This window comes from Oncorhynchus nerka, linkage group LG7, assembly GCF_034236695.1.
Source record: "Oncorhynchus nerka isolate Pitt River linkage group LG7, Oner_Uvic_2.0, whole genome shotgun sequence".
NCBI lineage: Eukaryota > Metazoa > Chordata > Actinopteri > Salmoniformes > Salmonidae > Oncorhynchus > Oncorhynchus nerka.
The window spans coordinates 66,976,886-67,002,546 of record NC_088402.1 but is presented as its reverse complement, the minus strand read 5'-3'; the positions used below and the strand labels follow the sequence as shown (position 1 = coordinate 67,002,546).

The 25,661-nt window shown below is 42.1% G+C and overlaps 1 protein-coding gene across 4 annotated transcripts in view; it reads right to left on the bottom strand.

Moving 5' to 3' along the window:
- LOC115132617 (pleckstrin homology domain-containing family M member 2-like) overlaps positions 1-25,661 on the bottom strand; it is an 89,294-nt gene that overhangs the window by 9,105 nt on the left and 54,528 nt on the right. For 3 of the 4 annotated variants that reach the window (XM_065020759.1, XM_065020761.1, XM_065020760.1), the window contains exons 2-21: positions 20,837-21,051; positions 20,167-20,305; positions 19,670-19,869; positions 19,346-19,453; positions 19,096-19,232; positions 18,879-18,936; positions 18,596-18,706; positions 16,127-16,292; positions 15,736-15,826; positions 10,251-10,347; positions 9,922-10,065; positions 8,194-8,331; positions 7,990-8,088; positions 7,650-7,752; positions 7,181-7,292; positions 7,047-7,101; positions 6,801-6,898; positions 3,496-3,632; positions 2,872-3,077; positions 2,515-2,651 (exon numbers count right to left, since the gene is read on the bottom strand). In XM_065020759.1, the coding sequence (XP_064876831.1) occupies positions 2,515-2,651; positions 2,872-3,077; positions 3,496-3,632; positions 6,801-6,898; positions 7,047-7,101; positions 7,181-7,292; positions 7,650-7,752; positions 7,990-8,088; positions 8,194-8,331; positions 9,922-10,065; positions 10,251-10,347; positions 15,736-15,826; positions 16,127-16,292; positions 18,596-18,706; positions 18,879-18,936; positions 19,096-19,232; positions 19,346-19,453; positions 19,670-19,869; positions 20,167-20,305; positions 20,837-20,989 (2,489 nt within the window). In that variant the 5' untranslated portion in view covers positions 20,990-21,051. Of the gene's footprint in view, positions 1-2,514; positions 2,652-2,871; positions 3,078-3,495; positions 3,633-6,800; positions 6,899-7,046; positions 7,102-7,180; positions 7,293-7,649; positions 7,753-7,989; positions 8,089-8,193; positions 8,332-9,921; positions 10,066-10,250; positions 10,348-15,735; positions 15,827-16,126; positions 16,293-18,595; positions 18,707-18,878; positions 18,937-19,095; positions 19,233-19,345; positions 19,454-19,669; positions 19,870-20,166; positions 20,306-20,836; positions 21,052-25,661 lie in introns of those variants that run through there. The other variant, XM_065020758.1, reaches the window with a different exon arrangement.

Genomic DNA, 25,661 nt, shown 5'->3' with positions numbered 1-25,661 from the left:
GCAAACTGATCGCCCACACGACGCCATACACGCCATCTGCCCGGTATAGTTGAAACCAGGATTCATTTGTGAAGTGCACACTTCTCCAGCGTGTCAGTGGCAGTCAAAGGTGAGCATTTGCCCACAGAAGTCGGTTACGACACCAAATAGCAGTCAGGTCAAGTGGTGGTGAGGACAACGAGCATGCAGATGAACTTCCCTGAAACGGTTTCTGACAATTTGTGCAGAAATTCTTCAGTTGTGCAAACCCAGCTGTCTGTGTGGCTGGTCTCAGACGATCCCACAGATGAAGAAGCGGGATGTGGAGGTTCTGGACTGGCATGGTTATATGTGGTCTGCGGTTGAGAGACTGGTTGGTGCACGTCTTACACACACATATATATACATACACATACATACTTATTTTCCACCATAATTTGCAAATAAATTCATAAAAAATCCTACAATGTGATTTTCTGGATTTTTTTCTTCTCATTTTGTCTGTCATAGTTGAAGTGTATCTATGATGAAAATTACAGGCCTCTCTCATCTTTTTCAGTGGGAGAACTTGCACAATTGGTGGCTGACTAAATACTTTTTTGCCCCACTGTATATACATATACACATATATATATACACACATATATATACACACATATATATACATATATATGGCACGTTGTGTTAGCACGTTGTGTTATCTAATCCAAGCGTATAATTTTAAGAGACTAATTGATCATTAGAAACCCCTTTTTCAATTATGTTAGCACAGCTGAAAACTGTGGTCTGATTAAAGAAGCAATAATACTGGCCTTCTTTAGACTAGTGAGTATCTGGAGCATCAGCATTTGTGGGTTCGATTACAGGCTCAAAATGGCCAGAAACAAATACCTTTCTTCTGAAACTTGTCAGTCTATTCTTGTTCTGAGAAATGAAGGCTATTCCATGCAAGAAATTGCCAAGAACCTGAAGACCTTGTACAACGCTGTCTGCTACTCCCTTCACAGAACAGCGCAAACTGGCTCTAACCAGAATAGAAAGAGGAGTGGGAGGCCCCAGTGCACAACTGAGCAAGAGGACAAGTACATTAGAGTGTCTAGTTTGAGAAACAGATGCCTCACAAGTCCTCAACTGGAAGCTTCATTAAATAGTACCCGCAAAACACCAGTCTCAACGTCAATAGTGAAGAGGCAACTCTGGGATGCTGGCCTTCTAGGTTGTCACCTGGAATGCATTTAAATTAACAGGTGTGCATTGTTAAAAGTTCATTTGTGGAATTTCTTTCCTTCTTAATGCATTTGAGCCAATCAGTTGTGTTGTGACAAGGTAGGGTTGGTATACAGAAGATAGCCCTATTTGATAAAATAGCAAGTCAATATCATCGCAAGAACAGCTCAAATAAGCAATGCGAAACGACAGTCCATCATTACTTTAAGACATGAAGGTCAGTCAATGCAGAACATTTCAAGAACTTTGAAAGTTTCAAGTGCAGTCGCAAAAACAATCATGTGCTATGATGAAACAAGCTCTCATGAGGCCCGCTACAGGATAGGAAGACCCAGATTTACCTCTGCTGCAGAGGATAAGTTTATTAGAGTTACCAGCCTCAGAAATGGGCAATTAACTGCACCTCAGATTGCAGCCCAAATAAATGCTTCACAGAGTTCAAGTAACAGACACATCTCAACATCAACTGTTCAGAGGAGACTGCATGAATCAGGCCTTAATGGTCAAATTGCTGCAAAGAAACCACTACTAAAGGACACCAATAAGAAGAAGAAACTTGCTTGGGCCAAGAAACATGAGCAATGTACTTTAGACCAGTGGAAATCTGTCCTCTGGTCTGATGAGTCAAAATGGGAGATTTTTGGTTCCATCTGCCATGTCTTTGTGAGACGCAGAGTAGGTGAATGGATGATCTCCGCATGTGTGGATCCCACCTTGAAGCATGGAGGAGGAGGTGTGATGGTGTGGAGGTGCTTTGCCAATGACACTTTCTTGTGATTTATTTGGATATCAAGGCACACTTAACCAGAATGGCTACCACAGCATTCTGCAGCGATACGCCATCCCATCTGGTTTGCACTTAGTGGGACTATAATTTGTTTTTCAACAGGACAATGACCCAAAACACACCTCCGGGCTGTTTAAGGGATATTTGACCAAGAAGGAGAGTGCTGCAACAGATGACCTGGCCTCCACAATCACACTCGCAAGGTGGGGATGTATTTGGGTACACAGACCCGCGAGCCACTGTGGCCCCTCATGATGAGCTCAGATTTTTTTGTGGCCCCCACCCCATCAAAAATGCCCATCCCTGATGTAGATAAAGGGCTTAATTGCAAAACTCTCGCACTATCCCTTTAACAACACCAAAATGTGGATTGCAGTCACTCCTTTCCCATAGACTGCTGCCAAGCGATGGAATCACATATCTAAACATGTCATTTCACTGAACCATGCCTTTAAGTATGTACAACAGCTATACTATATCTACTATATTATGTTCCAGTGTGTATTTATGATCACAGTTACCTGCACATGGGATGGCTGGTGTAGCTGGGAGGAGCATAGGCCAGAGTGAAATTAACATATCCGTTCAGATCGTTGTCAAACTTGTACTGGTAGAGCAGTCGTGGTAAGAAATCCGACGTGAAGGCGATCAAGAAAGCCTGAAAGGGGTAGTATGACATACAAAATTATTTTATGGTACAGTAAATTAAAATGAACACAAATGATAAAAACTCGACATAATAATATTAGAATCCTTTTAATATACTGCTTAAAGTGACATTACAAAATCAAAGTTTATCAGATGTTTTCAGACCAGGTGTTTAAAAATAAATAAATACAGCACACGGGTAATGATGAGAGCACCACTGTGCGACTCACGTTGACGATGACGGACAGGTGCGACAGGGCCTCCAGGATGTTAAACCACACGCCGATGTTCTGAGCGCGCTCGGCCACAGGCCGCCGGTACTCACACACAAACTTGTGGGCGTCCAGGCGCACCTCGGCCCAGTTGTTGAGTAGGGCAAAGAGCGGTGCCAGGGGGAACGCAGCCACGAAGATTGTGATGAAGCCAAACTGGAGCACTGTGGACGAATGGAGAAGGTCATAAGTTAGCAACTCTACTGAGGAAGTCGAGGGATAAGGGTGGGGGGAGTTGACGGGAGGGATTTTTCTTTATTCTTATGATAATATAAGAAAGTAATGCATTGACAATACACTAACAATATCCACTTGAAAGAACAAAAAAGTCATGCACTATTGATACAGCAAGATTCACAAATTTTTATGTATGCAAACCGATTTGTGTTTGTTCTTTGTTTGTTTGTGTCCCGGAACGGTGAAATCCCTGAGTTTTGAGTTCTACTAACTTGATGGATTTACACTTTATGTAATTCATTAACTTTTAGCCTTCAAATATTGTATTTGCATGTATGCAATAAAAATCCACTGAATCCATAAGGAATATATTCTGAGAGTCTCAGAGTGTGGTTGTTGTCTTACCGATCTCGAGGTACTCCTCAAACAGGCCCTCGCACTCCACCAGCTGATAGTCCTCCTCCCACCGCCGAGGCTCCTGGGAGTTCTGCGTTCCCCGCACCTTATTCAGCGCCCTCTTCTGTTGCCATGCCTTCACCTTACTAAGGAGAGGAGGAAAGGAGGAGAGGGAGGAGAAGAGAGGAGAGAATGAGCAAGGGTGTAAAAACAATTTAAATAGAGAGAGCATTTCTCAGCACCACCACAATGGCTCATTTGCTGGCTGGGCCAATACTGCAGTACAGTATACTACAGGCTGACCTCAATCATCAGGTGAATTGTGTTTCTTCCGACACATTGGTGCGGCTGGCTTCCAGGTTAAGTGGGCGGGTGTTAAGAAGCGTGGTTTGGCGTGTCATGTTTCGGAGGACGCATGACTCGACCTTCGCCTCCCGAGCCCGTTTGGGGAACTGTAGCGATGAGACAAGATTGAAATTGGGGAGAAAAAGGGGTTCAAATGAATTTTTAAGCCGATTTAGGTCAAAACTGTAACTCGGCCACTCAGGAATATTTACTGTCTTCTTAGTAAGCAACACCAGCGTAGATTTGGCTTTGTGTTTTAGGTTACTGTCTTGCTAAATGGTGAATTAATCTCCCAGTGTTTGGTGGAAAGCAAACTGAACCAGGTTTTCCTCTAGGATTTTGCCTGTGCTTAGCTCCATTCCGTTTCTTTTTCATTCTGCAAAACTCCACAGTCCTTAATGATTACAAGCATACCTATAACATGATGCAGCCAACATTATGCTTAAAAATATGGAGAGTGGTACTCAGTAATGTCTTGTACTGGGTTTGCCCCAAATATAACACTTTGTATTCCGGACAAAAAGTTAAATGTCTTTGCCACATTTTTTGCAGAATTTACTTTAGTGCCTTGTTGCAAACAGGATGCGTGTTTTGCAATGTTGTTGATCCATCCTCAGTTTAATCCTATCACAGCCATTAAACTCTGTAATTGTTTTAAAGTCAACATTGGCCTCATGGTGAAATCCCTGAGCAGTTTGCTTCCTCTCCGGCAACGGAGTTGAAAGGACGCCTGCATATTTGTAGTGACTGGGTGTATTGATACACCATCCAAAGGGTAATTAATAACTTCACCATGCTCAAAGGGATATTAATTGTCTGCTTTAAAAAAAATAGACCTATCTACCAATAGGTGCCTTTCTTTGCGAGACATTGGAAAACCTCCCTGGTCTTTGTGGCTGAATCTGTGCTTGAAAATCACTGCTCAACTGATGGACCTTACAGATAATTGTATGTCTGGGGTACAGAGATGTAGTGTTGGATTCTAACTTGAAATATACTTATTCCTGTCACCATATTATAACTTACTGATTACGTTTAAGGGTGAATAGGAACTTTTTGTATGGAAAGTTACTGGGTGAGACAAGAGGCAATTTTCCAAAACATCTTAATGTTGAATTTTAAATTCCTAAGGAAGGAGGTAAAGAGCAACAATCTAGTCAGTTCCTGATAAGGCAGGCCGGTTTCGGGGAAATTAGTACCAGGAGGGATGTGGTACTCAACTCAAGATAAGGTCAACAGTTGAAGAGAGAAGAAACCTCTGGGAGGGGGGCCAGAGAGGCCCGCTATAACAACCCTTTATCTACAGTCCACACACACTTACATGCCCATGACAATACCAATGAGAGGAACAGAGTGTTCGTTCTTGCCTAGTAACATAGACATATTTCTATCCTAGTCATATAAGGTGACTCCGCCTAGTCAGAAAGTATGAATATACAGTATGCTTGTGTGACTTGTATGTGTCTCTGCAACTATAGCACCTAGTGGGTTGAATAAACTTGGTTTGAGCTTTTTCTTGTCATCTGTTTGAGTTTTTACTCTATTTGTTCAGAACAGAAGGAATTCAAAAATCATGTTAAACAGTATTATTGCACACAGAGTGAGTCCATGCAACTTGTTGACTTGTTAAGCAAATATTTACTCCTGAACTTATTTAGACTTGCCATAACAAAGGCGTTGAATACATATTGACTCAAGACAGTTCAGCTTTCCATTTTGAATTCATTTGTAAAAATGTCTAACAACATAATACCATTTTGACATTATAGGATATTGTGCTTAGGTCAGTGACAAAAACATCTAAATGTAATCCATTTTAAATTCAGGCTGTAACACAACCTAATATGGAAAAAGTAAAGGTGTGTGAATGGACAACAAAAGGGTTGGCTAAAGCAAAGCAGATTGTGCTCCCAAAAACATAATACTTTCATGGCCAAAAAGTTATACGAAGGATGACATAGTCATAACTTCCAAATGTTCACTGAGTCATGGATTGATGTCAATAGTAGACTAATGGAACATTTGACACAAAGCTGCAGTATGTTACTTTTTGGGTGGCGTGATCAAATTAACATAGAAATGTGTGTTATAGATCTGTCATTCGCATTGAACACAAGTCTAAGAAGCGCTTGATCTGTTCTATGTATAGATCAATGATGAAACTCTGAGCGCAGCCCTATCCAGAAATCTGGCAATGGCTTCTGATTAAATTCAATTTTCACAGAACCGCTTGTTGCAATTTCGATAAGACTCTCTTATTCAGATATCGGTAAGTGGACTGGACGCAGGACATGAAAGGGATAACGAATCCAGTTGTTTGTGTCATCCGTTTCGGGAAAGTACCTGCGTAATTGCGCACCCAGCTCACTCAGGTGCTTCGCTATATCACATTTGACATTGTCCGTGAGCTTGAGTTCATTTGCACACAAAAATCATACAATGATGGAAAGACCTGTGTGTTGTCCTTGTTAATGCAGACAGAAAAGAGCTCCAACTTCCTAATCATAGCCTCAATTTTGTCCCGCACATTGAATATAGTTGTAGTAATCCTAGATTCAGATCATTCAGGTGAGAAAAAACATCACCCATATGGGCAGGTCGTGTGAGAAACCCGTCATCATGCAAGCAGTCAGACAAGTGAAAATTATGGTCAGTAAAGAAAACTTTAAGCTTGTCTCTCAATTAAAAAAAGAAAAAGAAAAAAAACCTCACCCAAATGTATAGCTCCGTTGGAAAATATGAATGGACTGTTTGAAAATGTGAAGAAAATCATAAAAAAAAAAATGTGAATCACATTTGTATTTGGCGTACCTTTGACAGCCTTGCACTGCTCTACACTATACTTGCTTGTTTTGTCACATAAACTGAAATTAATAGAATTATTAAGTGATTTCTACATAGTTCATCTTTAAGTGGAAGTTAGGATTCGCCCCAGAGTTAGAAGTAGGATAGTCAGGAAGGAAACATACGGGATAACAAACTCCTGAACATTGCTGATGAGCTGTTTCCCCACCATGATGATGAAGAGCTGCTCAGCCAGTTCAATGAGACAACCCCCTGGACCACACTGAAACACACACACGCGCAAAGTAGACACACACAGAAATGCATAACATCAATATACTGGTACACACTTACATCAGGTAACATGAAAATGTCTGTATGAGAACATGGCTCTTTGTATGCAAAATGGGTTGTAATTTCTGAAAACTTACATCTTCATTTCTCATGCCAAGCAAGGTACCATAGTGTCCAGGATAACCCACAAACCTGCCAATAGAATAGGGTTTTCAAACCAGCCAGATACCTGTTGCATCATCTAACAATAAACACTACCTTCTATTCTCACCTTCCCTTGAAGAATGCCACATAGAAGGGGGAGGAGTAGAAGTTGACAAACTGGAATACAAACACCTTGAAGGTAAATGCATCTTCGTACTGGGTCTGTGTTCTGTGCATCTCTGTCCAAACATCCCAAAACAAATAAATCAAACAATAAAAAAAAATCTTTAAACAAATATGAATCCATGAAAGTAAGAGAAAAATCTTTGAGGGTAATATTATGCATTAAATGTACTTTACAGGTATCCAAATACATATGCTGTACTGTAATGACACCACCACTTTCAATATACTACCTGGTGCTTAAATGGTCTTCACGCTTATCTGATAGACAATGTTTATTATTTTAGGCCACTGTGATTGATGTAGACGCTTAATCTAAGTCCAAGGAAGTGGATTTCCCTGTGGGTAGATGTATTACGTGGAAGTGTATTGGCTGAAGCAGAGGGGGAGGTGTCTGAGGGTCATGTTCTTACCCCATTTAGTGAGCTGCAGTGCCAACGCAGTATAGACCTGCCCCATCAGCAGAATCAGGGCCAGATTCACCATACTGCTGGAGATATTAGCAATGTTCCCTGCCTGAGGGATCACACACACACACACGCACGCACGCACGCACACACACACACACGCACACACACACACAGAGAAAACCTAAGCTAATGTATCCAAGATTATGTATCACTCCAAGCTAATGTACAGCATCTGCTAGCATTAGCTAAATGCAGGATGTCAGCCATTATCAGGTGTTTTGAAGGGTATTCTGACCCAGTGTCAGCAGCTGTATTTATCAGAGCAGAGAGTATTGTACTGTACCTGAGTGCGCAGCACAAAACTGCCTGTGCGGTACATCATCACACTCACTATTCCACGGTACATAATCACTGACACCAGGAAAATCATAACCACACACAGCTAGGGACAGGGGTAGAAAGAAAAAAGAGGAGTGAGGAGAATACGACAATTATTAGTCCAACTACACCTTATTTACACACTTGTGTGTAAAACTGAGTGTCTTACCATGATGATGATGACCATAGAGCCAGTGAGCATGCGAGACAGCCGGGCCCTCTCTGGGAAGTAGGGCTCTTTCACTCCCGTCACTGGGTTGTACTCTATAGAAGGAGCCATGGCCGCAAACTCAGGCCGCGGACGCTCCTAGGTACACACACACACCAATGGGGGACATATGTTCGGTGGTGAAAGTACTTAAGTAGTTTTTTTTTGTATCTATACTTGACTATTTATATTTTTGCCAACTTTGACTTTTACTCCACTATATTCCCAAAGAAAATAATGTACTTTTGACTCCATACATTTTCCCTGACACAAAAGTACTCGTTACATTTAGAATGCTTAGCAGGATCATTTTCTAAGGAAATGGTACTTTTTCCACGCTGGCAAGAGAACATCCCTGGTTATCCCTACTATCTCTGATCTGGCGGACTCACTAATGTGAAATGATTTATACTTTTGGTTCCTAAGTATATTGTAGCAATTGCATTTACCTTTGATACTTAAGTATATTTAAAAATAAATACTTTTAGACTTTGACTGAAGTACATACAGTACACTGAACAAAAATAAAACACAAGCACACTGAAAAGATTTAACTGTCGGGGTGGTCAAAAGGAACCTGCCAACACATTGAAATAAATTCATTAGGCCTGTCATCTATGGATTCATTATAGTGGGACGGCTAAGATATGCATCTGCTCGTTCATTATTGTGATAAAAGCAAAAAAATGAAAGTCAAAGGCACATCAATCAGAAAACCAGTCAGTATACTATAAATGTCCAGCATACATCTGCTTTGCATACAGTTGATCAGGCATGTTCCAGGGCTTGTGGCCTGTGGAATGTTGTCTGCCCCCACTTCAATGGCTGTGGACAGTTTCTGGATAATGGTGGGAACTAGAACACGCTGTCCAGGCTTTGTCTGAAAAGGTATTTCCCAAACATGCTCAATGGGTGACATGTCTGATGAGTAGGAAAGGCCAAGAACTGAAAACATTTTCAGCTTTCAGGGGGAATTGTGAACAGATGTTTGTGACATGGCAGTACCATTATCATGCTGAAACATGAGGAGACAGGCGGCAGATGAATGGGATTATAATAATGTGCATATATTTGGAGGATCTCGTTACAGAAAATATCTATGTGCATTCAATTTGCCATTGACAAAATGCAATTGTGTCTGTTGTCCGTAGCTTATTCCTGCCCATACCATAACCCCACCACCACCATGGGGCACTCTGTCCAAAACATCGACAACAGCAAATCGGTTACGAAGTCGGCTACAATGCTGAACTGCAGTCAGGTCAAGACCCTGGTAAGGATGACGAGCACACATGTGAATAAGAAATAAGCTTTTTGAGTGTATGGAACATCTCTGGGATCTTTTAATTCAGCTCATGAAACATGGGACCAACACTTTACATGTTGCATTTATATATTTGTTCAGTATAGTTTTTCACTTTTACTTGAGTCATTTTCTAATGATAATTGAATACTTTTTCCACCGCTGCATATGTTAACAAAGCAGTCTCCATATCTGTGAACAATACTACAGTAAAACTGGATAAAGATGTGCCCTTGCTCAAGAACTGGGTTAATTTACAAATATGTCAAATATGAGGCTCAACTTAGTTTTGTTGATTCTCTGTTTTTATAGTATGTACGGTAACACATATCACAGAATTATGAAAGAAAAGTATTTTAAATGAATGAATTGGCTATTATCCAGACCTCTTCCTCCTGGAAGTCCATGCAGTCCCAGTGGTGAGCCAAGGTGGCCATCTTGCGTTTCCAGTACTCCAGGAAGGTGACAGCCCAAAAGGACATGAACACACTGAAGAAGACTGTCCCGGGGTGGTCAAACAGGTAGCCCACCTGCCAACACATACACACAACATGGGCCTGTCATTTATGGATTCATTATAGTGGGACGGCTAAGCTATTCATAACGATCGTTCATTATTGTGATAAAAGCAACACATTAGGCATAGAGGTTTCAATAGGCACATCAAACAGTCACTCACACCCCCTTGTTACTATAAATGTCCAGCATACAATACCTTAGCCATGGGGCAGATATCAGACATGTTCCAGGGCTTGCAGGTCTTACAGAGAGGACACATCAGGTAGCTGCCCCCACTATTACAGATCTCCTTGCTGTGGACAGTCAGACACACAATCACAGACACAGACTTCACTACTTTTAGTCCAGGCTGTGTCTGAAATGGCACCCTATTTCCTATATACAGATGTTGAATCTTAATTTGACCCCTTTTGTTGCAGGAGGAAAGCAGGAGGATTTTAATACCTGAAAAAATATTTAGAATCGATGCCAGGGGGCAGCTGGAAGCAGTGTTTGTATCCAATGCAGTACCATACCTACATTGAACCTTATGTAAGGTAGGTGCAGGCTGCAGTGCATCTCTTGTGGATTCTTATGTGGATTCTTATGTGGATTATAATAAATGTACATATATTTGGAGGGGGTATATGTTGTTTTCGTTACGGAAAATATATATATATTTTTTTAATCAATCGTTTCTTTATATGTTCAAGGCAAGAAGTTGTGCCTGTGTGGTCTAGCAGTTTACCCGACACACATATGCCAGAGTTGGCATGGGTTCGAATCCGGCCCACTCCCCTTTGACTCATGGATGAATGTCTATTTTTGACACATTAATTCTGCGTGGTTACAGGGTTAATTCCGCATGGTTAAAAAAGGGTTAAAAAAGAAACAACACAAAAGGTTAACAGTTTAGGCATTAATTCCGAGGAGTTAAGGTTAGGGGCGGGCTATGGTTTGGGGAAGGCTTAAAACAGTGCATTCGGAAAGTATTCACACCCCTTCCCCTTTTCCAAATTGTGTTATGTTATAGCCTTATTATAAAATGGATTAAGTAAAAACATATCCTCAGTAATCTACACACAATAACCCATAATGACAAAGCAAAAACAGGTTTTTATAAATGTTTGCACATTAAAATAAAAAATTAAAATAAAAAAAACGTTATATTTATCCTTTATTTAACAAGGCAAGTCAGTTAAAAACATTATTTTTTACAAAGACGGCCTACCGGGGAACAGTGGGTTAACTGCCTTGTTCAGGAGCAGAACGACAGATTTTTGCCTTGTCAGCTCAGCGATTCGATCCAGCAACCTTTCGGTTACTGGACCAACGCTCTAACCACTAGGCTACCTGCCGCCCCAATCAATACTTATTTACATAAGTATTCAGACACTTTGCTATGAGACTCGAAATTGAGCTCAAATGCATCCTGTTTCCATTGATCATCCTTGAGATGTTTCTACAACTTGATTGGAGTTCACCTGTGGTAAATTCAATCAATCAAATGTATTTCTAAAGCTCTTTTTACATCAGCCGATGTCACAAAGTGCTATACAGAAACCCAGCCTAAAACCCCAAACAGCAAGCAATGCAGACGTAGAAGCACCTCATCTCAACATCATTGAGATGTTTCTACAACCTCATTGGAGTCCACCTTTGGTAAATTCAATTGATTGGACATGATTTGGAAAGACACGCACAGCAAAAACCAAGCCATGAGGTCAAAGGAATTCTCTGTGAAGCTCCTAGATTGTGTGGAGGCACAGATCTCTGGAAAGGTACCTCCATCATTCTAGTCAGGATCGAGGAAAAGGGGGGCCTCCCAAGTGGCGCAGTGGTCTAAGGCACTGCAGTGCATAGGCATCACTACAGATCTGGGTTCGATCCCAGGCTGTGTCGCAGCCGGCCGTGACCGGGAGACCCATGATGCGATGTACAATTGGCCCAGCGTCGCCGGGGTTAGGGGAGGGTTTGGTCAGCCGGGATGTCCTTGTCCCATCTCGCTCTAGCGACTCCTGTGGTGGGCCGGGCGCATGCACATTGACACGGTCGCCAGTTGTACGGTGTTTCCTCCAACACATTGGTGCGGCTGGCATTCCAGGTAAAGCAGGCAGTGTTTCAAGAAGCAGTGCGGCTTGGCAGGGTCGTGTTTCGGAGGACGCATGGCTCTTGACTGTTGACTCTCCTGAGCCCGTAAACTCACTTAATTGACAACTTCCTTCACTTGATTTGGTCCACCGCAAGCCTCCGGACCCTCTGCAATAGCGTGACACCCTCTGTATGGAGCCTCCTGACCACATTTCCGGATCAAGCATAAATCGTGACCTAAGGCAGGTCACAATTTTCGATGAGGGTTGTTGATATCAACCGCCTGTATTCAATGGAGAGGGATGCTCTTAGCCTCATTCCATGAATATGCATAGGCATCTCAAGACAACTCCAATATAAAGTGTTTTTTCTAAAAGTTGCTGGGATGTCACATGTTATACTTATATCAGTACACTCGTAACAACCTAAGCATTACAAAACTTCTATTAGATCAAATCAACCTTACATAGCAAGCAAATACGTCATTACATTTTTTGTTGACTGGACTTCCAGGATCCAGCAGGTAACCACACATCTGCCACGCTGATCCTCAACACCGGGGCTCCTCAGGAGTGCGTGCTTAGTACCCTCCTATACTCCCTGTTCACCCATGACTTTGTGGTCAAGCACGACTTCAACACAATCATTAAGTTTGCTGACGACACAATGACAACAATGAGACAGCCTATAGGGAGGAGGTCAGAAACCTGGCAGTGTGGTACCAGGACAATAACCTCTCCCTCAATGTGAGCATGACAAAGGAGATGATCGTGGACTACAGGAAAAGGATGGACGGGGCTGTAGTGGAGCGGGTCGAGAGTTTCAAGTTCCTTGGTGTCCACATCACCAACAAACTAATGTAACAGATTTTTTTGTGTTTGTGCTTTTCTTATAACTAGTTTCTGTGTTCAATTTATGTGCTCTTCTATAAACCAGTTTCTGTGTTCATGCAAGTGGCTGACTAAACAAATCCTCACTATCAGTAGCTGCAATTTGGCAGTATGCCCAGACCTTGTTTTGAGAACAAAAACTAAAGATATCTCAGTTTCAAGGTCTCAGCTTAGAGAGACAAAGCCTTGTGAGGTATTGGTCTGTCACATGTTATGAACCAGTATTGGTCGGTCACATGAATGAAACAAAATAGTAATGATTGATTAATTATGCTAAATCATGTAAATATAACTGTGTATAGCCGTATAGAAGACAACTGCTGGGACTGCCCAGGGGGATCTCCTGATTGAAGTGTACTATGGTGCATTGAGTTGGTTGGAACCTCTCCAGCGCAATGACAAATGAAGGATTGTTCTTTAAAGATTGACTTTGAGTGTCCCTGTGTAAGAATTTCCATGACAGTATCAATGCCTTTTCCCCCTCAGGAGACTGAAAAGATTTGGCTTGGGTCCCCAGATCCTCAAAACTTTCTACAGCTGCACCATCGAGAGAATCCTGACCGGTTGCATCACCGCCTGGTACGGCAACTGCTCGACATCTGACCGTAAGGTGCTACAGAAGGTAGTGCGTACAGCTCAGTACATCACTGGGGCCAAACTTCCTGTCATCCAGGACCTATATACTAGGCGGTGTCAGAGAAAGGCTCAAAAATGGTCAAAGACTCCAGTAACCGAAGTCATAGAATGTTCTCTCTGCTACCACACGGCAAGCGGTACCGGAGCGCCAAGTCTAGGTCAAAAATACATTTTCTACCCCCAAGCCATAAGTCTGCTGAACAACTAATCAAATGGGCACCTGGACTATTTGCATTGACCCCCTTCCCCCCACTCGGTACCGGTACCCCATGTATATAGCCTCATTACTGTTATTTTATTGTGTTACTTAAAAAAAAAGTTTTACTTTAGTTTATTTAGTAAATACTTTCATTGTTGGTTAAGGGCTTGTAAGTATTTCACGTTAAGGTCTACTCCTGCTGTATTCGGCGCATGTGACAAAAAGGTATTTTGATTAACATCACAGCTTTATGAAATAAAATATTAAAGCCACACAATACAGGCTTTTAATCCACACCAAAGACCATAACTAAATGAACAAATGATACATAGCCTAATTATAAAACGTGGGCGAGCATCCACACTGGAGGAAATGTTATCGTTCTATATCTGTCAATCAACTGATTGAAAATGTGTAAGTCAGTAGGAGGAATTTAGTTAGTTATGCCAGAAGGGCATTGGCCGGAATTGAACCCAAGCTGACATGGTAGGTCTATGTGTACGCACTGAAGACAGCAACCCTAACCGCTAGACCCCAGGCCATAACTGAACTCAATTTTGAAAGTTAATTCATGACGTTAGGATACACTTGACACTTCTATGTTGTATCCTAGTGGAGATCAATATCTATATTGTGTTATTAAGCTATATAAAACAACGGTTGTTGATGTGTATGGCTGCATTTCAGATAAAAAAGTAATAGGACCTAAGCATATTTGAGTGAGAAAGAATACTATTTTGATAGCAAGCCCTGATCCCAATGACTCGACCTCCCTTGAGAGAGAGAGAAATGCAAATGTTAATAAAAACAAGGCTCATTTGAATTTTCTGATAAAGCAGGAAAATTCTCTGCATAAAAATAGTGATCAAGTTAAGATCCGAAATCTGTAGTGCACTACTTTATTATTAAGTAGTGTACTATAATGGATAGAGTGCAATTTCAGACACAACCCCAGTCTGCATTTGCATGTAATGCAAAGATTATTATCCCTTGATTTCCTGCTACACAGTAAATTACCCGAGACTAAAGCTCTCTGGCTTTTATACAGTACAGTGATTGATAGCACTAATCCACAATGAACAGGAGGATTTACAATAATGCCCGTGGGCTTGTAAGAGGCTCAATGCTATTCTTCCTTCTCTCTATTATGGCATCTTTAGTCTCACTTTCTCCATGTTCGCTCTTAATGTAAATCTTCTGTGATTCACCACCAAGCCATCAAACACTGATACCCGAGGAAGCAATTATCAGCATCTTGCCATGGAAACAGATTTGAGATGGAAAACACTGACCAAAATGTTTTTCTCCCCCTAACACACATAGAAACGAACACGGGCACACATGCAAGTGTATGCAAGCACACACACACCCCTAACCTTAACCCCTAATCCTAACTCCTAATCCTAACCTTAACCCTAACAGCTAAGCCTAAAATAGCCTTTTTATTTTGAATTGAGGACAGGCAAAATGTCCTCACTTCTCTGAATTTTAGTTGGTTTGCTATTCTTGTGAGGACTTCTGGTACTCACAAGTATAGTAAAATGTGCACATACACACAAACACACATATACAAACACACACAGCACAGTGAAGCAATGCAACAGACTAAGTGCTGCATGAGTACACTGAAGAGGATTCTTGTAGGTAATGCATTATGTCTGAGCAGCCTGCATGACATTTGCAGACTGTGCCTTACACTAGGCCACTCTGTTGCATAAATTATACTGGTACAACATCACTTTGATCCAGCTTTTCGTCTCTATTCATAGTAAAGATATATAATCTGACCTCTATACTGTACAGTTTTCAAACCATGAACCTTGATTACAGCCAAAGGAATGAATCTGTTAGAAAAGCATTGTAAGTGAAGGAGTTTCAGGACTCACGCAGGAGTGTTGGTCCCCATGGACATGAGCCCTGACACAAAGACAAAGGCCCCCACCACCGCCGCTGGGAGCAGCCAGGCTGTGTAGAACCCTACAGAGGAGGAACAGAGAGACAAAAACCTCCTCAACAACTCTCTATGTCAAACAATACAATGGGGGTAACTCACAAAACTGTACTGTTGTGGTCAATTGACCACATATCATAAGTGAAAAGATATTGATCTCTCTTTCATCTAAGTCTTCGTAAGTATGATGCTTGCCACTAAATCTCAGATTTTTCTGATGTGTGTTCAGTTTCATAACGCCCCCACCCCAAAGTATAACCATAAAAGCAGTACAGAACAAAATATTGGTACTGTATCAGATTTACTATATGAGGAATCCTGCTTACCCAGCCAGGCAAAGTAAAGGGCTATTTTCTCTCCAAAGTATTCTCTGATGTGGTCAAGTGGCTGGTACTTGTACCATTTAGACCAGCGGGCCCAATACTGGAACAAGACCTGCCTCTGGTTCAGCTCATCTGGATGCACCTCATACTCTGGAAGCTCAAAGGGGCCCTAACAAACATACACGTACATACACACATTTAACAAAGACTGGTGTACTAGGCAGATGTCTTTGTGTGTGGCGGTTATGGCTGTCCCCGACTAAAAAAATTGTGGTCGACTGAGAAGCGTCCTGATCTGTTTAAATGTATTTTTCCATATATACAGTGCATTCGGAAAGTATTCAGACCCGTTGACTTTTTCCGCATTTTGTTACGTTACAGCCTTATTCTAAAATAGATTAAACACATACATCTACACACAATACCCCATAATAACAAAGCGAAAAAAGTTTTTACTTTTGTAAATGTATTTAAAATAAATAACAGAAATACCTTATTTACATAAATATTCAGACCCTTTGCTATGAGACTTGCAATTGAGCTCAGGTGCATCCTGTTTTCATTGATCATCATTGAGATGCTTCTACAACTTGATTGGAGTTCAGCTGTGGTAAATTCAATTGATTGGACATTATTTGAAAAGGCGCACACCTGTCTATATAAGGTCCCACAGTTGACAATGCAGGTCAGAGCAAAATCCAAGCCATGAAGTCAAAAGAATTGTCAGTAGCTCTCTGAGACAGGATTGTGTTCTCTGGTTTGATGAAACCAAGATGTAACTTTATTTTATTGTAAAAGAAATTGGGGCCTGAACAAGCGTCACATTTGGAGGAGACCTGGGGAAGTGGGGAAGTTTTTCAGTGGCAGGGACTGGGAGACTAATCATGGTCGAGGGAAAGATGAACGGAGCAAAGTGCAGAGAGATCCTTGATGAAATCCTGCTCCAGAGCACTCAGGTCCAGGCTGGGGCCAAGGTCCACCTTCCAACAGGACAACGTTCCTAAGCACACAGCTAAGACTACACAGGAGTGGCTTTGGGACTTGAAGGCCGGACTTGAATCTGATCAAACATCTCTGGAGAGACCTGAAAATAGCTTTGCAGCGACGCTCCTCATCCAAACTGACAGAGCTTGAGAGGAACTGCAGAGAAGAATGGGAGAAACTCTCCAAATACAGGTGTGCCAAGCTTGTAGCGTTATACCCAAGAAGACTCGAGGCTGTAATCGCTGCCAAAGGTACTTCATCAAAGTACTGTGTAAAGGGTGTGAATACTTATGTAAATGCAATATTTCAGTTCTTTATTTTTAATACATTTGCAAAAATGTCTAAACTTCTTTTTGCTTTGTCATTATGGGGTATTGTGATTAGATTGATGAGGGGAAACAATTTAATCAATTTTAGAATAAGGCTAACGTAACAACGTGTGGAAAAAGTCAAGGGGTCTGAATACTTTCCGAATGCACCGTATACAGACACACCCTATGTGTTAGTATAAAATCAACTATATATACACCGAACTTGTCTGATGCTTTAAGCACACTGTTTCATTTAATAATTAAGACACACAAATGACTCAAGAAAGAGCCCGATGGTCACACTGTGTTAAAAAAAAAATCCAGCGAATGCCTGAGTGACTGGCCCACGTTGTCTTGATCTCCTCCCTACTGCAGCGAAAAGGCACCACATAATTTCAGCCATTTAGTTACTTACTTGTTTCTGACTGAAAGGTTTGGTTACCGAAATCCCTAATTTATTTAGGAAAAATTCCCTATTCCCTCAACCCTTGCACTCTGAGTGAAATTGCTTGATCCGACATTTTGCCTTTGCATGAGGCTTGGTGCTCACAAAATCAGTAGGCTATTTAACAAACACAGAAGGCAACAGAAGCAAGATCTGCCTTATCTCTGTAGCAATATATGGATTATTTATAAAGCCAGACACATTTAACAGTTAGGCTACTGATTATAGACCTACTTAAGTTGGAGATTCCTCCTGCCTCAATTTTCTAAGACAATTAGGCTACGGTTGTTTCCTCGTCTCTGCTGCTCCTGCCTCCACCACATTGTTCTCAATCCTAATAAGCGTGTTAATTTTGCTATTATGCACATAGCAACATAGGAAAAGGCGCCAAATCTACAGTGCAAGATTGTTTCAGAACCGCAGACAGCGACCGTACCCAAACGGGAGAAAGCGCATTAAAATAATATTAGATTTATTAGTGTTGTACCATTATTTGTACATAATATAACCATATACAATTTCATTATCACATGTCTTAGAGTGATGGACTGTGCCATCCCCGTAGCCTCTGCAATGGATTAGTCCACTGAGACAGGCGTGAATTAGACAGGATTCTTGTGCACCATGCAAAGAAAAAAGAAAGAAAGAAGAAATCTTGGTCGACCAACAGCCTATCGACCAGTCAACTAATGCTGTCAGCCCTAGCGGCGGTACATTAAGAATGTCTCTGACCTCATGCAAGGGAAACGCTGCAGTGTATGCCCCCTCGTTGAGCAGTCGAGCCACGCCCACCTCCGCTCTCTTCCTCTTGCCATACACCGTTCTCGCCAGAAGCTCATACACCTGCCATGGACAGCCAATTGGCCATATGAGAATGACATAGTCTGAAGTAAAGCATTTTTGACCACATATAGGTCGGCCTATATACAGTACAGAATGTCCATCTATTCCTGGTGTACATCCATCATTATCCAACAAATGGGTAAAGATGCAGAAAGTCAATGGATGCACTCACTATACGGTGTCTCTGTGTGTTAGTAAAGTAGGTGTCATGGTTCTCACAGCCGAGGAACCTGAGAAGTGACAAACAGAGCGAGGTTAAACCTGTAGTCATTTACAACTTACAGTAACAGGGTCTTTTATAAAGGTCAGCACGCAATGTGGCTCAACTAATTGTTGAGGATTAGCAATCAAATCCGATATCAGGAAGTTTCCGGGATGTAGGGACTCACTTCTCCATCTTTGACTTGCGAAAGGCACAAGTGTAGTAGTCCAGTGGCCTGTTTGGCAAGGACTCCGCCATGAGGTTGGGAATGTATAGTTTCCGAAGGATCCGGTCAGAAGTGTTGAAGTTTGGGTTCGGTTGGGCCTGCGACACAAAAACAACATTCTCCGTAACACTCCACACACCGTAGTATCGGTTTTACCGTATTTTGCACTACTGTATTTTGCACTGTCGTAAAGTGTAGTGTTAGCACTGACCTGTAGGGGTGCTCTCAGAATGAGCTCCTCTGCGTAATACACCAACACATCCCAAGGGGCGCTCAGGTTCAGATAATGGATGGTTTTTTTCTCGCTCGCCGTCTCCTCCTAGTGCCAAACATCAATCATTACAGAACATTCACAAAATTATTAATTATTTGTTACAGTGTGCTGCAGCATATAAGCATTATTAGATTGAACAGTAAAACTGTCAACAGAGCATTAGCATTAAGAAGGAACGATTGTTATTGGGAAAGTAGAAACACTAGATCTAACCACTAAGTCTTGTGGAGCTAGGTGAGTTAGTAGTGTATATTATATTACCTTTTCCAGCAGTATGCCGGCATTCTGCAGGTTTTGGGTGAATTTGTTCCTCCATCGAGCCAGCTGAGCCTTTCTCCGCTCAGACCTGCTGCTCCCCTCCTCTGCCCAGGCTCCGACCTCCTCCGGACCGCTGGTCTCAGATTGGCCCCTCCATCTGGAGCGATGCTTTCTCGGTTTCACCTCCCATACTAGAACAAAGTCTGATTCAGGATCAGTCAGACAAAGCCATAGGTTAGAGTTTGATTGGTGGCTTGTTCTTTATACTGTCTGTTACAAGGGATCTGCCACTCTGTTCCTGGAAAGCTACTGGGTGTGCAGGCTTTTATTCCAGACCTGCACTAACACACCTGATTCAAATGATTAAGGCCCAAAGTGAAGACCATAATTATTTAATTATTTGAAAAAAGGTGATTTTAGTGCTGTGGTGGAAACATTCAAGTCAAGCAACTTAAAGTCAAATGTAATATTGTATAGATATACAGAAAGCCTAAAAGCACCTATTTTGGTTCTTCCATCTCTAAAGTAGTTCCCCCCTAGTGGTTGTTCCGGTCGGCTACTCGTTTTATCACAGTGTATATAGATGGGGTCATCCTCATCATCGTCATTATCATCAGAAGAAGCCGCTGCAGCTGAAAGCTGAAAATATTTCCGTTATATAATGTATATCAATATAACGTCCATTTACATATCAGATAAATAAATAGGACAGAAAAATGTCTGTAATGACAGTGAAATCTAATTGTGTCCTCGTGTTACTATTGTATTTGTATTCTTATTTTTAAACTCTGCATTGCTGGGAAGGGCTCTTAAGCAAGCATTTCACGGTAAAGTCTATACCAGTTGTATTCGACAAATAAAATGTGACTGATTTGGAACGAGCTGTAGCTATTGCAATAGGCAACAGCACAAAAGCTTTATTCGCAATATTGATTTTAGATTCAATCACCATAAAATAACATTTTTGTCAAAATGAAAACACTGTTTTTAGGGACAATATTTTTGGGGGATCATATTGACATCAATACAACTATATGAGGAGAAAGCTTGAAGTCAAATCAGCACTAACCCCCATTCAAGATGCACTGCAACATTCAACATTCTAGGTAAGTCATCATCAGAGCAGCAATAGGATGAGACCAAATCAGGGAGGGAGTGGGGGACACTTACATATCTTGGTGGGATGAAACCCCCGTTCTGCAGACTCCCATAGCTGTCTGTGCTTTGGGGTTCGCCCCGATTGCCCGTCACGTAATCCAGATCGAGCAGCACCTCCCTGTCACCTCCTGTGGCCAGGAGCAACTCCGAACCCTTCCTCAGCATGTTGAAGAAGACGAGGAGGGTCTGCGAGTGTCCGTCTCTAGTCAGTCAGTCTGCTTACAGAACTACGAAACACAACATACATGCATAAACATACAAACTGTATGTCACATGTACCGTATATATACACTCAAACTCTGATGAAGGTATTCATGCAGTGTTGTCATGCAGGTTCATTAATTAATTGCTATCATTCAAATGAATCAAATCGGATTAAATGAAAAGGAAGAATGGATACATTATTCCAGCAAGAGATGGAGGAGTGGAGGGGCGAAATGACAGGATACTTCTACCTCAGTGGAGAGGGGGCTGGAAATAGGAGAGAATAACGGGTGGATCTGCAGTAATCTCTGCCTCTCTCCCTCGCTCTATCTCCTCCTCTCCACAGGGAGAGAGCCGAACAGAGTAGAATACCGTAATCCTCCCAGAAAAGAAGCAGCTGAGTTTTGCTCCATCACTCTCAGCAGAGGAAACATGCACATGGCCCCATGCCAATAAATAATCTAACACCCACTAAGGGAGAGGACCAGCATTATTTTAGGGGTGGTGATGGATGTAGGGCATATGAGAGGGGAAAGGATTTATCCGATCTTCCTGTCGGAGTGTACTGCCCCAGTCTTAATTAATACACACATTGTGTGTGTTGGTTCTCGCACACTGGTACACACTCATGAATAATAGGGGGAGGGGCTACATTTAGGATTGTATTACTTCCCCGACCATAACGTCAACTAATCTACATGGGCTTCAACACAGAAGGGGAGAAGCGGTCGAGGGGGAGACAGTGTCAGTGTATGTTCCACTCAAACTGGGACTCCTGCTTTTACTACAGATGAGGAAAGACAGATCCTTTGTGCTCATTAAAAAACAATGAGTAAGTAGTTACCATGACACCAACCACCAGCCAAGATTACACAGCGCAACTGCATTCTCATGCATTCTTCTGTATTCTCATGTGTCAGAAGGTGCTCCTTGTTTCCAGTATGTCACAAACTAGTTCATGATTCCTGATTGTTACAAGTTTCTGCATTTCCTGAAAGGTAACGTTACAGTTGCTAAACTTCTTGCTGAACTGATGTTATAAACCACAGTTTTTTTTATTTTTAATTCACTCTGACAAAATTGCCTCTAAGCCGTGGAAAAGGGAACAGATCAGCTGTCCAGTCTGTTTGAACACCCTGACAGACCGTACAACTCTTTAAAGTGGACACAACTTCTGCATCAGCAAATGCAGGGATGAAACTGGAAGCAGCAGCACTGAGGTTTCCTGCTGCCGGGAGACGTTCAGCAGGCGCCCCACACTGACCAAGAACTCAATGCTGGAAAAGATGGAGAAGCTGAGGAAGATGACTCTACTCAACAGCACTCTTGGTTATCCGTACGCCAGTCCCAACATGTTTACTCTTGTAGGGTCCAGGAGGAAGGCAAAGGCTGTCAGGAGTGTAAGTGGTCCTACTGCCAGTCTCAATTTAGAGCTCATCTGAATGTCCCTCTGTTACAGAAGCACACTCTGGTGGGTGTAGTGGTCAAGGAGCTGCAGCTGGAGAAGCTGTGTCCCCAGCATGACAAACTGCTGGCCATGTACTGCAGACTTGAAAGGTGGATCTGTTCTCTGTGTGCAGCCGATGTCACCAAACTGCTGAGATGGAACATGTGGGTTTCCATGGGTTTCCATTTGTATGTGGAATGTCAGAAAATTATTGTCAGCGAATAGCTCCATGAACAAGCCCTCTAAATGCACAACTGGAAAAGTGAAAGTAAATTATAGGTGGTTGGAACGAGAGTGGTAGTTATAACAGTTCTGTCTAATAGACCCAACATGAGACTCAAAATGTGGGTCAGTATGGTCATGTAACATATAACATGTAACATATCGGGGTGTTAATCCTTACAAACTGAAATGTATGGATTTGGTTGTGGTTTGTTCCCAAAGGATCTCCTGGCAGTGGAACAGAGAAAAAAAAAGTACACGACATTACTGAGCCACCATTCAGTTTGCCAGTGGAGGCTCATCCAGGGAGGAGGATGGTGCTCCTCATTAACGTACTATATGTTACACAATAGACACCTGGTGATGACAAATTAATAGACTGAAAAAAAGGATAGTACGTGCTATATAGTATAATCTAAATGAGAAACTCTAGTTAACCAACCACAATCAACTACACATTTTTAAGACATCACTGAGGATAATTGGCAGAATCTACCACACACCGAAAACCGATTAATGAAAGTTCTGGAGGCTAAATGCAAAACTGGAGAAAATGGAAAAAGTCTCCATATTGTCGTTTTAGAGAATTTGTCAGCACGTCCTATCGGCTTCACAACCGCAGACTGTGTAACCACGCCAGCCCAGAATCTCCACATTCTTCACCGCCGGGATCATCTGAGACCCACCACCCGGACAGCTGATGAAACTGAGTTGTATTTCTGTCTGTAATAAAGCATTTTTGTGGGGAAAAACTCATTCCCAGGTGAGTGGGCCTATGCCCTCCCAGGCCCACACATGACTCCTGCATGCTTTGTTGACTATGAACTTTCTTGTTTACCCAACCGTGGGACAGACTATGTTTGTTCCCACACTCGGGACTCTGACTCTCTATTGGTTACACGGACTCATGGCCCCCCATCCTATTCTAACCACCTCTCGCCAGCTTTGTATTCATGTTACCTGATGAAATAGATATATAATATGATCTTGTTGCCATCAAATGTCATAAATCAACATTGCAGAGCTCTCCCTGTCCTCTGCCGTGCCTTTCTCAGATTATTAATCCTAATCCCACTAGGTATGATTCCAAACACCTAGGAAAGGCTACTCTCCTCGATGTTATCCATACAAATAATCCTGATAGCTGTCAGTCTGGTGTTTTCTGTAATGACCTTAGTGATCACTGTTTTACAGCCTATGTTCATAATGGCTGCGGAGTGAAACGACCTGTTCTGATTTGTCATAGACACCTGCTAAAAAACTTTAATGAGCAAGCCTTCCTTCATGACCTGACCTCTGTAAATTGGTACAGAATCAGCTCGAAGACACTTGGACCTTTTTCAAAATATTTTCAGTGATATTGTTAAACACACCCCCATAAAGAAAATGTGAATTAAAAACAGGTTCGGCCCCTGGTTTGACAGTGATCTTGCAGAGTTACGCCACCTCAAGAATTGCATTTGGCGAAAGGCTTGGCACACGCATACGCAGGCTGACTGGCTATTGTTCAGGCAAATAAGAAATAAGTACACTCAGGCTATCCGGAAGGCCAAAGTTAGTTACTTTAAGGAGCAGTTCTCTCTCTCTGTGGGTCTAACCACAAGAAGTTCTGGAAAACGGTTAAAGACCTGGAGAATAAACCCTCCTCCTCACAGCTGCCCATGTCCCTTAAAGTTGATGTGGTTGTTACTGACAAGAAGCACATGGCTGAGCTTTTTAATCACCACTTCATTAAGTCAGGATTCCCATTTGACTCAGCCATATCTCCCATCCCTTCTCATGCAACTAGCCTCAATGCTCCTCCCTCTTTTCCCCCTGCCCCGTTACAAAGTTTCTCCCTGCAGCCGGTCACTGAGTCCGAGATGCTAAAGGAGCTCCTTAAACTTGACCCCAAGAAACCATCTGGGTCAGATGGTTTAGACCCTTTCTTCTTTAAGGTTGCTGCCCCTATAATCTCCAAGCCTGTTATGGATGTGTCACTGCAACCTTTAAGGTCTTCAATGATGTCACAATTTCCCTTCATTCTAAGCAATGTTGTGTTGCTATTTTTATTGACTTGGCCAAAGCTTTTGATATGGTAGACCATTCCATTCTTGTGGGCAGGCTAAGGAGTATTGGTGTCTCTGAGGAGTCTTTGGCCTGGTTTGCTAACTACCTCTCTCAAAGAGTGCACTGTATAAAGTCAGAACATCTGCTGTCCCAGCCACTGCCTGTCACCAAGGGTGTACCCCAAGGCTCGATGCCAGGATCCACGCTCTTCTCAATTTACATCAACAACATAGCTCAGGCAGTAGGAAGCTCTCTCATCCATTTATATGCAGATGACAGTCTTATACTCAGCTGGCCCCTCCCCGGATTTAGTGTTAAACGCTCTACAACAAAGCTTTCTTAGTGTCCGACAAGCTTTCTCTACCCTTAAACTTGTTCTGAACACCTCCACAGGTGTGATTGCTCGTCTTCTCAGTTCGCTGCAGCTAGCGACTGGAAAGAGCTGCAACAAACACTCAAACTAGACAGTTTTATCTCATTCTCTTCATTCAAAGACTCCATCATGGACACTCTTACAGTTGTGGCTGCTTTGCGTGATGTATTGTTTTCTCTACCTTCTTGCCCTTTGTGCTGTTGTCTGTGCCCAATAATGTTTGTACCCTGTGCTGCTGCCATGTGGTGTTGCTACTATGTTGTTGTCATGTTGTGTTGATACCATACTGTGTTGTCATGTGTTGCTGCCATGCTATGTTGTCGTCTTAGGTCTCTCTTTTTGTTGTCTTGTCGTGATGTGTGTTTGGCCCTATATTTTTATTTAAATAATTTTTATTTTTAATCCCATCCCCTGTCCCCGCAGGAGGCCTTTTGCCTTTTGGTAGGCTGTCATTGTAAATTAGAATTTGTTCTTAACTAACTTGCCTAGATAAATAAAAGGTTAACATTTAAAAATATATATTATAATAATTTAAAAAATTG